The following is a 15,785-nucleotide window of genomic DNA, read 5'->3' on the forward strand; positions in this document are numbered from 1 at the left end:
TTTAGTTGGTAAGTTTTCCTCATCATCTATAGGAAAACACTTGCTGTAGACCTTTATATTTAGAAATGTCTTCTCTTCATGTAACAGCAAGAAAATACTTAAAGTCTGGCATGTAGCTAAGAGAACTGGGAACAAACCAAATTTCATCCTCGGATAAACACACGTAACTACTATAGATTTCAATCTAACCCACGCACAAAGTTTTACACATACTACAAATAGAAACAGAAGGTATCAGCAAAAGACTATTCTTACATTGTTTCAAATCAATTTGCAACTATACAATTTTAACTGTAATAGAAAAAGGGAAAGGAATATAACAGAACAGGTATGAAGAGAAATATTTTCCAAACTTTTATTTGTGCACATTCATCAGGTGAAAAAGATAACTTTTACAGCTTCTTTGGTGCCCAATAGTCAGCATACAAAAATGTAAAAGACTATTCACAAATAAAACACAAGCTCAAACTAAAAAAAAAAAAAAATAATGTTTTAAAGGTAGTGCACATCGTGACAGCTTTGCTTATGAATACACAGAAATTACTGCAAAAATAAATAGAATGTCTTTTTAAAAGCAGCAATTTCATATCTTGTAAACTTCCATTTTTACAATACAGCACTGTTAAGAGTAAAATCCAAAAGAACTGGAGTTTATACTGTGGCCATGAGCAAATAAAAGAGTCTGTATTTCTCTGCTATGGTTGGTCCAGTTTTCCTTTTTGCTTTTAGTCCAATGTGCAGCAGTCTTTAAAGGTGCTTGGTTAGGGAACCTAACCGTCAAGTGGTGAATTATAAAATTTATTTCCTGCTTTCAAACACGAATGGGTAAATCTGTTCCACAGCACTGGCAACAGCCTTTACGTTTGGCCCTGAGATATATTTAAAAAAAAAAAAAAAAAGAGCAGTAGGAATAGAAAAATCAGGGAATTGGAAATTAAAACAACAATAGTATCTTTAAAATAACCTTAATATTTTTAGCTACTACAACTTTATACTGTAGACAAAACTCATTTCTCCCCCATTTCTCCCAACTTAAGAAGGTATTCCTCTGATCACTTTTCCTTACAAGAATAGACTCTCACATGAAATCTGCAAGATGTTCTACACTAGTCAATGGCTAGACTACAAATAAGTAATACTGTCATCTAATTTCGTAACAACTTGGGTGCTTTTCGATTTACTGACTTAAACAGTCAGCCCAGAGAAGAAGGCAGAGGCTGAGTGGCAGAGGTAAAAGAAATACTTTTACTTATGCTAATCGTCTAGGAATTTGTATTACTCAAAGCCTAGCCACTTTTATATCTTCTTTTAAAATCCTACCAACAAAAACTACTGCTAAATAATGCTGGATTTAACCCAAGTATGTTTCAAGCAAGGTCATTTTATGTTTGAAAATTATATACTATTACTTTCTAGTCTGGATTTTGCAAATAGCTCCACCATTGATCTCAGGACAAAACCTGTAAGCCAGGGAATGGTTATTGTCTCAAGATGAAGCATATGAAGGTTATCTAACACGATCTATGAGCATTTGAGGAAAGAAAAGGAAGAATGAACTAGTGACGCTTTCTAATGGTAGTAGACCATTTTATGCAATGAACAATTAAGACTGCAAACAAGTGAGCAGTAACATGCCACAAGAAATTCATCCCGGATAGAAGTTTGGTGATGCAGACAGATGAAAACAGCAATTTCTCACATGCCTTGATGACTGTGAACTCAGGGGTTTTTTACCTCACTTTAGACTTCAAAAGTTTCTTGCAAGTATAGAGAACTGTTCAAAATGGTTCCCAAAAATAATAAGTAACTTATTTAAGTTATAAATTGCTTATTTAAGTAATTATGGAAATATTGTTTTAATTTACATGCTCAGTCAGAAAGAAAATGGAATGGAATAGGATTCTTCCTGTATTTTCAAACTTGTCAAGTTGAGTTAAGCACTCACCTAAAACAAGCATGGTGAAAGATACCCACCTTCTGGGCAGATACTGCACCTTCCTTAAATTTGTCTGCTATTATAGAAATGCAAGTTCTAATAATTCTTATTAAAAAATGCTATTCCCTGTAGGGTTGAAGAGATGTAAAAACTGGATCATCATTGCAGGGAATATAAGAGAAGGAAAAAAACCAAAACAAAACCCCAAAACAATCCCCTCATGCTCATTTTGGAGGAAGAAAACTTAATACTTCTTCCTGTTACATATCAGTTCTTTTTATTTTCTTTTCTCAATGTAACTCCAAATCTTTTTATACTTGTCCCATTAAAAAAAATGCACCTTCCTGTTTTTTTACAACATTTCTAATTATGTATCTCAAATAAAATCCTTTGAGTTAGTGGCATGACAAGTACTAGTACTACAGAAACATGAATGGTCAAAAGGAACCTCATCTGAACACACTTGAGAGGGAGTACAGTAAGGCTTAAAAGTAATTTAAAACATTTTTAGAACAAGAAGTGTAAGGCTGTGGACATTTTTTTCCCCTAGAAGAAAGGCCTATGCAAAACAGAAGCCTTCAAAACCAACAGAGGTCTGAGGTATTTCAAACTCACTGTAACAAGTAAACCAGAAGGAAGTAAAACTTTGAAGTTTACCATATTTGCCTTCATATTTAAAAGGACAATTCTGGAAATATGAAAGTGATTTTGTCCCATATATGGAGTAATAAGAATCTTACAGATAGGCTAAGTCTCATTAGGAGGCTGACAAGACACGCTGGGAGCCTTTTATTACTGCAGTGATACTCAAGCTTCTTATTTATTTTAAATTTAGTTTCTAGTTTTGGCTAGACTAGTTGCTCTGTTCAGAACATATACTGCAATCTTGAAATACTTCTTAGCCCTATATTTTCAGAGTACCAAATATGATGGAGTTTGTCTTCTTTAAAAAACACTTCTCCCGATATCTTGTGAGAAATGTTCCCCATAAAGCCTAGGTATTTGTTAAGGAATTAAGATGTGAAAATAAAAATCGCTACCCAATTTCTGAACCAGTAGCTGAGCTTTAACAACCACAAGACAGAATTCCTGCTAAAGTGATATAAAGTGATGTTTTTTGGTTCTGTACCATTTTAACAGGTATTCTCTAAAAAAACCTGACTACTTGTATCTGGAAATCTGTGGTGGTCACCTCACAAGCAAATATAACAATGAACGGAAAATGAGAATTAGGATGAGAGAGGAAAAAACATGACATGGCATCTTCAAGACCCAGGACAATCACGTGTCTGATTACATGGGAAAAATCACTGATGCCTGTGATTCAGGTGGCGGTTCTCTCTCAGTTGAGCTTTAAGAGAAGAGAGCACAAGTCTGAAGAACTGCAAGTATTGGTCAGCTTCAGTTATGACAAAATGCTATGCTATCCTATAAGTTTCCATAAATCTCCAGTTTAGAAACATGTATTTATGAAAGGGATGTTAATGCTACATGCAGCGTAGTTTACAGCACTATGAAGACGGAAAAAAGGAAGAAAATTTAAATATTTAAATAAACAATAAATACCTGTATTCTAAGTCCTATCTCACTTTTGTTTTTATAAAAACCAGACTATGTACATTCAAAGTAATTTTTGAGCCTACCAATAATAATACTTTCTCTATAACTCTTCTGGCACTTTCACTCAAAAACAAACTAGGTGCTAGCACTTGGAAACAAAATCCCTTCAACATATCTTTTGACTGTTTTAAATGTCTTCCTACTGGCCCTAAAGTTAAATATTCCCAACAAGTTAAATATTTATTTTTGACATCAAAATACCTGTAACTGTGATACTGCCTGTGGAAAAAATCTGTAAGGTAGCTCTGAGAGTTTTTATTCTGTAACACACGGCAGGATGAAGTTCTGGTTCATAACTAGAAAACAAAATAAAAGGTAAAAAAGATAGATCTAGAACTGAAAAAGAAAAGCTTAAGAAGTATACCAAGACCATAATTCTTTAAAATCCTACCGTACCTCGCATGAGGTCTGTTATTCTTCGTAAATTCTGGCAATCTGATCTCAAAGGGCATGTTGCACACTGCTAAAACATTCACAACTTTAAAATCTGTGAAAATTACCTTTTCAAAAGAGAGGAAAAAAAGACATTAGAAATTCAGTTTACAGCGAGGCGGACGTATGGGTTGCAAAAAAAAAAGTTAGAAGAGTACTAATGAGAATATTTTGATGAGATTTCAAAATTAAAACCTTGTGATTGATGCATTTCTAACAGGAATCTAAACAGTACTTAATGCACTCAAATAGCTTACTTTATCCTTCTATGGTATAGTAACTGTTGAAATAGATACTTCACAGTTGTATTATATGGTTATAGTACAGTTTAAGAATGAGACATAGAAACAACTCATATTGCTGTACTAAACACCTCCAAACTGAAAATAAACTAAACTAAACAGCTCATGGAACATCAAAATAAGCAGAGAAAAAGCTTAAATTTCATTGTTACAAGAATCTTATGCAATCTGAAAACTTCTTTAATGCCTTGTTGCTATACACCATTTTTATTAAGGCTAAGAATAAGAAAAAAAGGTAAAAACAGTTTTGTTTCAAATCTCCAGTGGCCAGTATGGCAGGCTGTTTTTCTACGCTGTTACTTTCTGAAACCCAGCTCAAACTACTGGCTTGCAGTTATTCTTTACCACAGCCATTTTAGAGGACGATAAAATAGCCAACAGACAATTCCTAAACAAACAAGTGCACTGCTGAGAAGTCAGTGTTGGCAATATCACTGAAGAAACTTCTGTTCATTTTCTGAGATTGCCTAAACTTAAAATGACCATTCCTCAGTCAGAACTTTTTAGAAGGATACTACCAGTAGAAGCAACTTATCCTTATAAAAGGTTAACGATGAATTTAATCTTCAAAATATATTCCACTTAAACTGCTCACTTTATAATAAAACTTGGTGCGTCCACCCTGGAAGCACTGTTCACCTCACTGATTTCATGTTCCATTCCAACTTTAAGAGGCTGGGTCTAATGTATGCATTCGTAACAGTAAGAGTGTGTCTAACTTCTGCTTGGGTCTGATGCAGCATTACGGGGATAGCCTGTCACCATTGCCTTTATGTACTACATTCAAAAGTAGCCTGTCCCTGCCAAAGGACAGTCACTGTGTCTATTTAGTTGTCTGTCCGTAAACTGAAACTGGGTAAACAGCACAAATGACTACCAGGAAGTTTTAGAGTACTAAAACATGTCATTTTAAGTCATTCACATTGCTGTTTTTCAACCTTTACTATGAAATACAAGTGGTGTTTTTGACTGGTAATGTTAAGCCAAACCCAGAAAAAAAGAGGGGTTTCATGTCCTAAGTATTTTATTTGGCTTATTTCCTGCTATGCAACCTGACAGCGCAGAAGCACTTTTTTCCCCCCTCTTTAATTAGAGTGTCTCAAACTTGCCCTTAAGAAGATGGACATGTATCTGCTATTCCATCAGAAAAGAGGGAAAATTATGTTCAGATGACAGTTAGGTTTATACTCTTCAGTACTCCTTCCAAATAAATCTTTCAAGATATTGTAAATTCTATCCAAGAAACATCTGTGGGTGGTTCATTTATTAAACAAATTTTGTTGTTCATTAGCCAGTGAGGAAGCACTACTCTGAGCTGCCAAATGAAACTCAAATCCACAAAATAAAACAGCTTCTCTTTAACCAGCATCTGGAAAACGTATGCCGACACAAAAGGGGCTTCTGAGTGAAAACATGCTCACTGCTGAATTGTTATGCTCCCCCATTTTTGTTTCTTTCTAAAAAAATGGACTACCAGCATCACTTGAGTCATACAAGTCCTTTTTCATTAGGAATTACCTGAAAACCTAGTTTCTGTAGACTACGAGCTAATCGTCTGGCACCAAATTTAGCTTCTTCTTCACTATAATGGAGAAAGAAAAGAATCTAGCATTAACAGAAATAGAGCATATATTTGTGTGCACACATACCACAATAGCTACTCAGACTACAAAATGAACCGTTACATCATGTAGTGCATGAACCATGATCACATGGACGGCTTTCATTTTATCCTACTGTATGTATTACATTTTAACTATCTATATTCAAATGGAGTCCTTTATGCCCTGTTTGAAGAATATCTTGCCACTTGGCTCCAGCTAAGTGGGAGGTGTATTTTGATCATACATGATACTAAATATTCTTAAGAGACACGGGTAGTCTGGAGTTAACATCCTGAACAATCATCCTCCATTTTGAGACAGAGATCATATACAGAAAGTATGCAAATTTACTATCATACCTTATCCTTACTCCACAATACAGACATATCTTAAAGGAATTCAGCTGTTAAGAGCTTAGCAAATCTCAGATGTATTTGAACTAAGAGTCTGCTTTTGCTTCTTTCCAGTCCCTCAACATTGTATAACTTGATTAAATTCAGACGGGTTTTCATGAAAGAGTAAGAGATATCCCTCAAAAAAGGTCATCCCTTCCCAAGTTTCAAGTTCTGGCTAAAAACATAGAATTCTTAGAGTTCTCAAATGAAATCTCTAGGATTTTCTTCATAAAGTAGTTTTCCCTGCTGCTCTCCCAGAAGGCTGAACTGATGTTGCTTAAGATTTCAACTCAGTCTGAGGCAGACACTTCACATAGAAAACTTCCTCCCAAATATGTAGCTTGGCAAGGATCTACATGTGATCCAGTGTAAGTGAATCTTAACAGTGGCAAGTACTGCCTCTTGCCATCTTCTTCATTTACAACATTATATTTTAAAATACACAAGAATTTACAGCTAGAGAAAGAATCTCCATGAACTCACCTTGTGGCTCCTGTGCAAATAACTTTTCCTGAGGACCAAATAGTGGCCGTAATCCTAGGTTTCCTAAGCTTCATTAATACTTTCTAAAAAGAAAAATAAAAGTGGAAGAATTGGGAATTAGTGGTAGTTCAATTTCATACTGGGGGGGGGATATATCAACTGTTAGACAAATCAACTGTTACACTAATAATACTTGCTTTATTTTTTATAGCCTTGAACTGTTCCTTCATCTCTTTCAGTAATAAAAAACCCAGCTCCTGAGAAGAGCAAAATAAGCGTCGAATATCTCAGCCAGTGATTCAGTGTTCACAAAACAGATTAAATGAAGGTATTTTCCTCTGAATAAAAAGCTGAAAGCTATGGGCATTGTGCTAGTTTTTTTTATTAGTGACTCCCACATTGCTGGCTCCTTGTCAGGATGTCTTCTTCACAAAACCATCAAATTTTGGGAGGCAAAATGGACCCTGAGGTGTAAGAGGTCTCATCACATACCTTATACCCACTATTCACCTCACTAGTTGCAGTCTTCTGAGACAATATTTACCCACTCCCCTTACTGTATGTTTAGCGTATGACAGACTAAATGCTTATCAAGACAGAAATACAGAAATAAAACTATGCTTTTCTCTATCCACCATACACAGATATCAGACACAAGAATGTTTAGCTTAAGGAACATTCGTAAAAACAGGTAATTGAGGTATGCTGAATCTCTTACCCCAACATCACGCTTGTATATCACATTTGCTCCCTCTAATGCGATCTTCCTCAAGTTTAAATGACATCTTGTTCTAAAAACACACACTACGTTTGTGATTAAAATGTCCAATGCAACATCACTGTCCGCATCCATTGGGGTGATTTACAACTCAGTTTTCCCACCAGCTCACCATGAAGATCACATCCTGAGAAACAAAAATGACAAAATTAAACATACCAGTAGAAAATTGCCTATTAATGCCATTGTATACATCCGTCCCTTAAATGAGACAAGAAGCAGAAGTGACTACACTCTGACTCATTTAAGTTAACTCTGTGTGGGGCGGGGGGGGTGGGGGTGTCTGCATCCTGTGTTCTAGAAAATAGGAGGTTACTTGTTTGAAGCCACATTGCCAGACTTAACAGAAATAAAGTGTGTATACATATACAATATTTAAACTTGCCAGTTAAATATGTTACAACCCTTACCAACTATATTAGGATACAGTAAAGATTACTGAAACTTCTTCCATAGCTCCAGTGGATAATCTTTCCTCAGCTCATTTGAGGATGTCATTAGACACCTCAGGAAAATGCACTTCTCTGACTGCTAAAGTTGGTAATTCTGAACAGCTTGATGTTTGTGTTGGAATGGATGAGCCTGCTGAATAACTTTGAACTAACATGGGTTACACAAACTGCAGCCTGTAGACAGCCTGCTACCACAGCCTTCATCCAGCACTCTTGGCCCATCTCTCCCAACATAACAGCATAACGCAAACTATACAAAATGTCCTGGTGGCAGCAACAGCCTGGGCTGAGCCACAGTGGCCTCACCCCCTTCTGCACTGCCCACAGGAAACCGCATAGAATGAACGTATTGTACGTGCAGAGTAAAATCGAGTGTTTCTGAGGAAAAGCATGAGTAACTGTGAAGGCACAGGATGGCCGCCCAGTGCACGTACAGCAAACCTAAGGCAGCCAGGAAGCATCCAGTCTGCCCGTGCACATTGCAGGTGACACTCCTAACACACACCTCAACTGGGGGAGAAGGATCACAAGACAGGGCGTTTGGCTGCCACTCAGCCCAGCCCAAGACTGCCTGACATCTCTTCTGTAAGCATACCAAAGCCAAGACAGCGGACATCTCAAATAAATCTCAGGTGAAGTATTTGGGGAAAGGAGAGGGGGAAAAGAGCAAGAACACTGGTATATAGTGAAAAGGACTTATATCAAAATACTGTAGTTCATTAAGGAATTTTCCTTTGTAGAAGAATGTAAAAATCTTCGTTTTACTCCAGAAGAAGTAGCTTAAGTAGAGCATAGCCTAAGAGATAGAGGCAATATTATCTTGATCCATTCAACTAAAATTTTAATAGTATTTCATCCAAAATGAGCACAACAGAAAGCAAAGAGCAAAATCAAAGAAAAATAGTCAGATATATGAAACGCTTTACGTGATCATTGCCATGGAAGAAGCAGGAGACTATGCATCAAGAACAACAATATACATAACAGACTGTAATGCATTTATATCACTTTAAATGTTTTGGCCTTACGTTCTATATCAGAAATCTTCAAGATACAAAATTAACATTATCATCAGTATTTTCATCTGACCATGGCTTCCTAGACATCATGCCATAGTCTCTAATCGAGAGCTCACTCAAGGTGCATCTTTGACTACAACTCACTGACAATACAGAAGTAATAAACTACAAGGCAGATGTGCATAATGTACTGGGTCAACTGCTGGGACGGTTGCTGCTTCTGCTGTGCAGCTTGTTCCCGGCTGAAAGAATTATTCTGTAATTGTTGGCTTGTCCAAGATAAGAAAAGGCAAGACAGGTGGTAACACAGAAAAGAGGTGAAGAAACAGCAAGAGAAAACCAGAAAAAGCAAAGGCGCTGTGTGTGTGTTGGGGGCGAGGAGAGGGGGGAAGCAGGCAAGGAAGAGAACAAACAGTAACTGATTAGTATTCCCGGATCTCTTTTTTTTTTTAAAACCAAAAATTATATGAATCCTCAAAGTTAAAAATGACTTACCCCATCTGGTTTTGATGGACTACTACAGATTGGGTTAGCAATTTATGGCACCAGATCCAAAGATAGCACATGTGCAGATTTTGAATGGCATGCAGGCAGGGCCAGCACAGAGCAAGGAGCTGGAACCCGTGGCATCTTCAGAGAGGCATTTGTTTTCCACCTTGGCTCCAACTCCTCGCTCTCGCTGAGTTCACTTACTGGAACCCAGGAATGATTGCCGTATAAGAAAACAAGATATCTCCAATCAGCAGCGTCTCCCAATTATCAGCAAGCTTCTACTAGCACCCTCAATCTCTGCATCCTGAAAGAATAAGTGTCATGCATAACACCCTTGAAAGGTTGCTGATCTCTAAGCAAACCATAATACTGTACGATAATGTCTCCATAAAACTCTGATGGCTTCTCTTAAACAGATCCAGGGACAAAAGTCACGTGTTCATGCAGAACAAAGGAAAAAGTGATTGGAAGAGAGGAAAATTACAATTTAAAAGGAAAAGATCTATCATTAAAGGGGGATCTACAGGAAAAAAGAACATTAATATGCTGTGGAGCTGTCAGTAAGGATGTTTTCAGCAATTATGGTGTATCTTGGTTAAAGTACAATCTACTTGCATAGATTTTAATGGGAAAAAATTTACACAACATTACAGTAGTGTGCCCCCATTTTCATTAGCCATGTTCTGAAAGTTCAAGACAACAGATATTTAGCGAGGAGCTTTTTAATTTGAAATTTAATTTGAGCTGTAGCTAATATTCTAGACTACGTTCTGTGACATTCAGTTAAAAAGGGACATAATTTGTTATAGAAGCAGTATCTGAATACAGCATAAAAATACTGAAAACTGTCTTTATTCTACTTTAATGTTACTTGATCTAACAGAAGCATTTCATTGTTAAACTTTTCACTCAAATACTGAACATTTCAAATATTAATTACCAAGTTTTCCTCATTTGTATTAAGAAAACTCTTTATTTGCTGCTGCTAAATACTACCTGTGTTCTTTGAGAACCTGAATCTAAGTGTCAACAATTTTGACTACACCCATTCCCATTTAGTATACAAATACGTTAACCTCTTCCAAGGCATGATTTAGAAATATGGGTAAACCAAAATGTTTCTAGACTTGGATACTTCTGCCCAAGCAGTGAGCAAGCATAACTTATTACAACCTCTGCCTTAAGCGTTCATTTTAATGTCTCGCACTGTACTGACAGCAAAGAAAAAAATCTAGAGAAGAAATGTCCTCCTACCTTTCTTTGGGAAGTCTCAAAGAAATCAGAATTCATAGGAACCATGTGAACAGAAGCAAGCTAAACATTTTTAAAAAATAGTAATACATGCACTATATTAAAAAAAAATCTGAAGAAGAAAAGGAAGGAAAGAAAAAAAAAAAAAAGGAAGGAAAGAAAAAGGAAGGAAAGAAAAAAAAAAAAAAAAAAAAGGAAAAAAAAGGAAGGAAAGAAAAAGGAAGGAAAAAAAAAAAAAAAAAAAAAAAAAAAAAAAAAAAAAAAAAAAAGGAAGGAAAGAAAAAGGAAGGAAAGAAAAAGGAAGGAAAGAAAAAGGAAGGAAAGAAAAAGGAAGGAAAGAAAAAGGAAGGAAAGAAAAAGGAAGGAAAGAAAAAGGAAGGAAAGAAAAAGGAAGGAAAGAAAAAGGAAGGAAAGAAAAAGGAAGGGAAAGAAAAAAGGAAGGAAAGAAAAAGGAAGGAAAGAAAAAGGAAGGAAAGAAAAAGGAAGGAAAGAAAAAGGAAGGAAAGAAAAAGGAAGGAAAGAAAAAGGAAGGAAAGAAAAAGGAAGGAAAGAAAAAGGAAGGAAAGAAAAAGGAAGGAAAGAAAAAAGGAAGGAAAGAAAAAGGAAGGAAAGAAAAAGGAAGGAAAGAAAAAAAAAAAAAAAAAAAAAAAAAAAAAAAAAAAAAAAAAAAAAAAAAAAAAAAAAAAAAAAAAAAGAAAAAGGAAGGAAAGAAAAAGGAAGGAAAGAAAAAGGAAGGAAAGAAAAAGGAAGAAAGAAAAAGGAAGGAAAGAAAAAGGAAGAAAGAAAAAGGAAGGAAAGAAAAAGGAAGGAAAGAAAAAGGAAGGAAAGAAAAAGGAAGGAAAGAAAAAGGAAGGAAAGAAAAAGGAAGGAAAGAAAAAGGAAGGAAAGAAAAAGGAAGGAAAGAAAAAGGAAGGAAAGAAAAAGGAAGGAAAGAAAAAGGAAGGAAAGAAAAAGGAAGGAAAGAAAAAGGAAGGAAAGAAAAAGGAAGGAAAGAAAAAGGAAGGAAAGAAAAAGGAAGGAAAGAAAAAGGAAGGAAAGAAAAAGGAAGGAAAGAAAAAGGAAGGAAAGAAAAAGGAAGGAAAGAAAAAGGAAGGAAAGAAAAAGGAAGGAAAGAAAAAGGAAGGAAAGAAAAAGGAAGGAAAGAAAAAGGAAGGAAAGAAAAGGAAGGAAAGAAAAAGGAAGGAAAGAAAAAGGAAGGAAAGAAAAAGGAAGGAAAGAAAAAGGAAGGAAAGAAAAAGGAAGGAAAGAAAAAGGAAGGAAAGAAAAAGGAAGGAAAGAAAAGAGAGAGAGTTGTTCTTATTTATATGTATCTCCAGTAGCATGACTAGCTGGAACACAGGAGTCCTAAACAACATTCTGATCCTCCTCTTCCCCAGTTTTCTTGTCTTCTGTGCTGTTGATACACACCACTATTGTATCCCTGCCATGTAGCCCTGACCCATTATGTTATTTTCCAAAACCTGAATTTCTGCATTTCTGTCTCCTATCTGCAAAATGGGGAAAATAATGCTCCCATGCTTTTACAAATACATTTTGAGATCAAGCAACAACCTTACATATAAGCCTGTTGTTATTCCATATTTATGCAGTTACACTTGCAGAACAGAGAGACTGAGTAGAAATCAAACATCTGGTTCTTTCCAGTTCTGGATTTGCAAATGCCCAAGTTGATTTTATTGAGCTCAGCTTAGGTTTTGTTGATTAATTTTGCCCAAAGGTTCTCTCATCTGAACCTCAGAATTTTGGCATCTTAAATCTCATTTCTAAAATTATGTTTTGCCAGTTAATGCTAATTTAATAATAGGCTAAAATTGAAAATAAAATCATTGACTTGCCTATATGTGCAGCATTTCTTTTAAATTATGTACTTCATTCAGCTTTCTCCAGTGCAAGAAACTAGACAACTTTGATTTCAAGTTCTCTTGCACCAGCGTAACACAACCTACCCTGACAGAGAAAAAAAGCTTAAATACATCTCTGCAGAAGTTTGTATTATTTTATTTAATCAAGGAAATTTTAAAAGTTTGTTCTCTTTTCAACATAGATTTCAGGGATACATCTGGAATATTACCGTAAGAAGAAAAAAAGAAGAAGGAAAAAGAAAGTAGATAGGTAAAGCATGATAACGAACATAAAAATAAAAACAACAACAAAAGCTAACTCAAGGACATTTGACACTGTAAAGTAACGTACTCTACACTGAAACTAGAGAAACTTCCCAGAATAAGAAATACTTTGGAGGAAGGAATGAGCACTCAAGTTCTTAAACAAAGCATTACCCATACATCCCCAGTTAGGACCATGGCCATACTATTTTAGATACTATATAAACACACATGAAGACAAACACCCTGCACTGAAATCTTACAATCTAAAAAAAGCCAGCTCTCTCTGCCTTCAAAAAGTTCCAAACCAAACCAACCACACCATCATCATCAAAGACAGAGGAAAGGCACTTGGGATGGGGTATATAAACAAAGTATTATTTTAAGCTTTTGGCTACCTTTGATCCGAGAAACTCAGTTATAAAGGTAGATGGGGGGGTATCTAACAATGGTTACGTTAATGTCAGAACAGTTTAATAAACACTTTTTTCACCAGCAGCATAAGTATAAGCGACTTCTACTGGTTATTTTTAACGTTGCTCCAAAGCAGTTCACCAACTGACCAACTCCACAAACAGTTCCAACAGCCCAGCTAAAGGGATATGCCACTACTGCACCCGTAGGCATTCATCAAACTAATGCTTGAAAAGCATTTTTGAAGAAGTTAACAGGAACCTCCATATGAGGTTTCCATATGAGAACAGAGAATCCACAAAACAAAGCCCATCGGGAATGAGGAGAGTCGATTACATTCTTCCACTGAAGGGGCATTTTTTAAGATTTGTGTTCAGCCCCTCAGGAAACAGGTCCATATGAAACGCTGGAGGTGACAGACCTCTGAAATCTGCTTGAATTCTTAGATACGATACAGTCATGGTGGCAGGTGAACAACTCCCCAGAACCGAGAGCAACATAGCTACTACTGTCTGTGTAGAAAATCCTCTGGTCCGAACAACTTCCTTAGTTACAGCCACTGAGCTAGTGGGGCATGCTTTTACTTTTTGTTGCCTCTAGCGTCCCTAAAGCAAAAGGCCATCTTGAAGCTAATATTCTCATCTTTCAAGATTTGCACAGTCATGATTACTTCCTACAGAATGAAACAAATATATTTTAGAGAAGGAGAAAATTTCCAAATATGCATAAAACCAGTGTCAAAGTAGGGATTTGTCCAATTAGACCAAGGCACAGAATGATGATACCAGCTATACCATAAGCAAGTAGGACACAAATGCCCAATCCTGCTGTCAAATCTCTTGGATAAGCCTACTGCATCCCCATGGACCTGGGGTCTTCCAACACAAATCCAGTTGCAGGAATAAAGCCAAACAGCTTATAGAACAAGACCAGGAAGCATATTTTTAAATAATTCATAACAGGCCATTTTCCTCAAATCTTTCTCATCAAAAAGGTCCATTTATATTCAAAGCAAGATTCACTTATATCCAGTTTTGTGCCATCTTTCCCTTATAACATCCAGTAGTAGTCGAATGCCAAGCATTAAGAACAATCCTTTAGCTCTTTATGATATGTGGAAAATTGTCATGACAAAAGTCTGAACCGACAGGTTAGGTAGCCATTCCAACTTGACAAACGTTTCAAGAAAAATAAAAATCTGTTTTGCTGTTACAAAATATTTTAACACAAGAGGTAAGGCTCTCATCCCCCTCCCAGTTGAACACTGACCATTTGCACGTCTCAACTGAGGAAACAGAAGTACTTTTCCTATTCACACTGGTGGGAATCTCACTCAAAGCCCTACACGTAGCAGTATCACAACACTCAGGTTAACAAATAATAATTTTTTCTTTTTTCCCCGCCTTCAGCCCCAGCCGAAAACTTCTCCGGCAAGCCCAGCAGAAACAAAGCGCAGGCAGAAGGCGGCCTAGCCACGCCGGTCGCCGCCGCTCGGTAGCGCTGGGTTATGCCTGGGCTTCGTTACCTGGAGCGGCGCCGGCCGCCGCTGCGGGGGACGGCGCTGGTACAAAGCCCTCGGGGCCGGGCACGCTATTTCGGGGACTGGGGCGCGGGGCAGCCGGTGCCCCTTGAGAAAGCCTCGCCGGTTGCCGGGGAACGGGCCGTTTCCCCTGGAGAATGCTCTGCCCCCTCCCTGACACGGCGGCCCCAACCGCGCACCGCGTCGCCGTCCCGCCCCCCCCCCCCAGCCCGCCCGCCCCAGGGGGAAACGGCACCGCGGCGGGAGGAGGCGGCCGGGCCGCGGCGCGGCGGGGGAGCGGCGGGAGGCCGCACGCCGCCTCCCTCACCTCAGCTGGGAAGGGACGAGGGGAGCAGCGGGGAGGGGGGGGGGAGGGCACGCGGGGGCCCAACGGCCCCCCCCGGCGCGCGAAAGCGGCAGGGCTGCGTCCCCCCGGGCAGGGGCTGCAGGTCCCGCCGGGCCGGGCCCGCCGAGCCGCGGCCCCCTGAGGCGGCGGCGGCGAGGAGGAGGAGGAGCGCGGCCCGTCGGCGGGCGGCAGCCGTTACCGTGCGGGCGGGCGGCTGGCGGCGGTCGGGGCGGGGCGGAGCGGGGTGCCGGTTGCTAGGCGCCCCGCCGCTGGCGCCCGGCGGCGTTCCGGGTCCTGGGCCGACTCCCCGCAACAATAAACATCCCCCAGCGCCGCGGGCATAGACACGGCGCCGGCTAGAGCGGCCGCCGGAAGTCACGGCGGCGGGAGGGGCGGAAGGGGGGGCCGCGCTAGCAGCGCACTTCCGCTTTCGTCTGCCGCCCCCTGAGGCGCGGCGGGCTGAGCGTGGCGGCACCGCCCGGGGCGGGGGAAGGCGGGAGGGCAGCGGCGGCGGGCCGTCCCGCTGTGGCCTCATCGGGCGGTTACCGCGCCGGCCCTCGCTCCCCGGCGCTGGGGCCCGCTAATGCCTGCTGCCTGTTGTAGTGTTGGCGCTGCCTCAGCGCCCCAGGCCGGGCTT

The 15,785-nt window shown here is 39.1% G+C and overlaps 1 protein-coding gene across 2 annotated transcripts; it reads right to left on the minus strand.

Annotated features, from left to right (window-relative positions):
- Positions 1-341: 341 nt before the first annotated feature.
- Positions 342-15,425, minus strand: TBPL1 (TATA-box binding protein like 1). Of its 2 annotated transcripts, none has more exons than XM_050894848.1 (7): positions 15,348-15,425; positions 7,491-7,677; positions 6,773-6,855; positions 5,809-5,872; positions 3,953-4,056; positions 3,758-3,852; positions 342-869 (listed from the first exon to the last, which is right to left on the minus strand). In XM_050894848.1, exons 2-7 carry the CDS (start codon positions 7,623-7,625, stop codon positions 799-801), a joined length of 552 nt encoding a protein of 183 aa, XP_050750805.1. In that variant the 5' UTR covers positions 7,626-7,677; positions 15,348-15,425; the 3' UTR covers positions 342-798. The 2 variants fall into 2 exon arrangements, with proteins under 2 accessions (XP_050750805.1, XP_050750806.1); XM_050894849.1 differs by lacking the exon at positions 15,348-15,425 and adding an exon at positions 9,517-9,537.
- Positions 15,426-15,785: the final 360 nt, after the last annotated feature.

This window comes from Gymnogyps californianus, chromosome 3, assembly GCF_018139145.2.
Source record: "Gymnogyps californianus isolate 813 chromosome 3, ASM1813914v2, whole genome shotgun sequence".
Classification (NCBI taxonomy): Eukaryota; Metazoa; Chordata; class Aves; order Accipitriformes; family Cathartidae; genus Gymnogyps; species Gymnogyps californianus.

Coding starts and splice junctions, on each gene's coding strand:
- TBPL1 (XM_050894848.1), bottom strand. CDS start 7,625: ATGGATGCGGACAGTGATGTTGCATTGGACATTTTAATCACAAACGTA. Junction 6,856..7,490: donor TATACAAGCGTGATGTTGGG/GTAAGAGATTCA, acceptor TTTTCTTTTTAG/AAAGTATTAATGAAGCTTAG. Junction 4,057..5,808: donor TACAGAAACTAGGTTTTCAG/GTAATTCCTAAT, acceptor TCTTTTGAAAAG/GTAATTTTCACAGATTTTAA.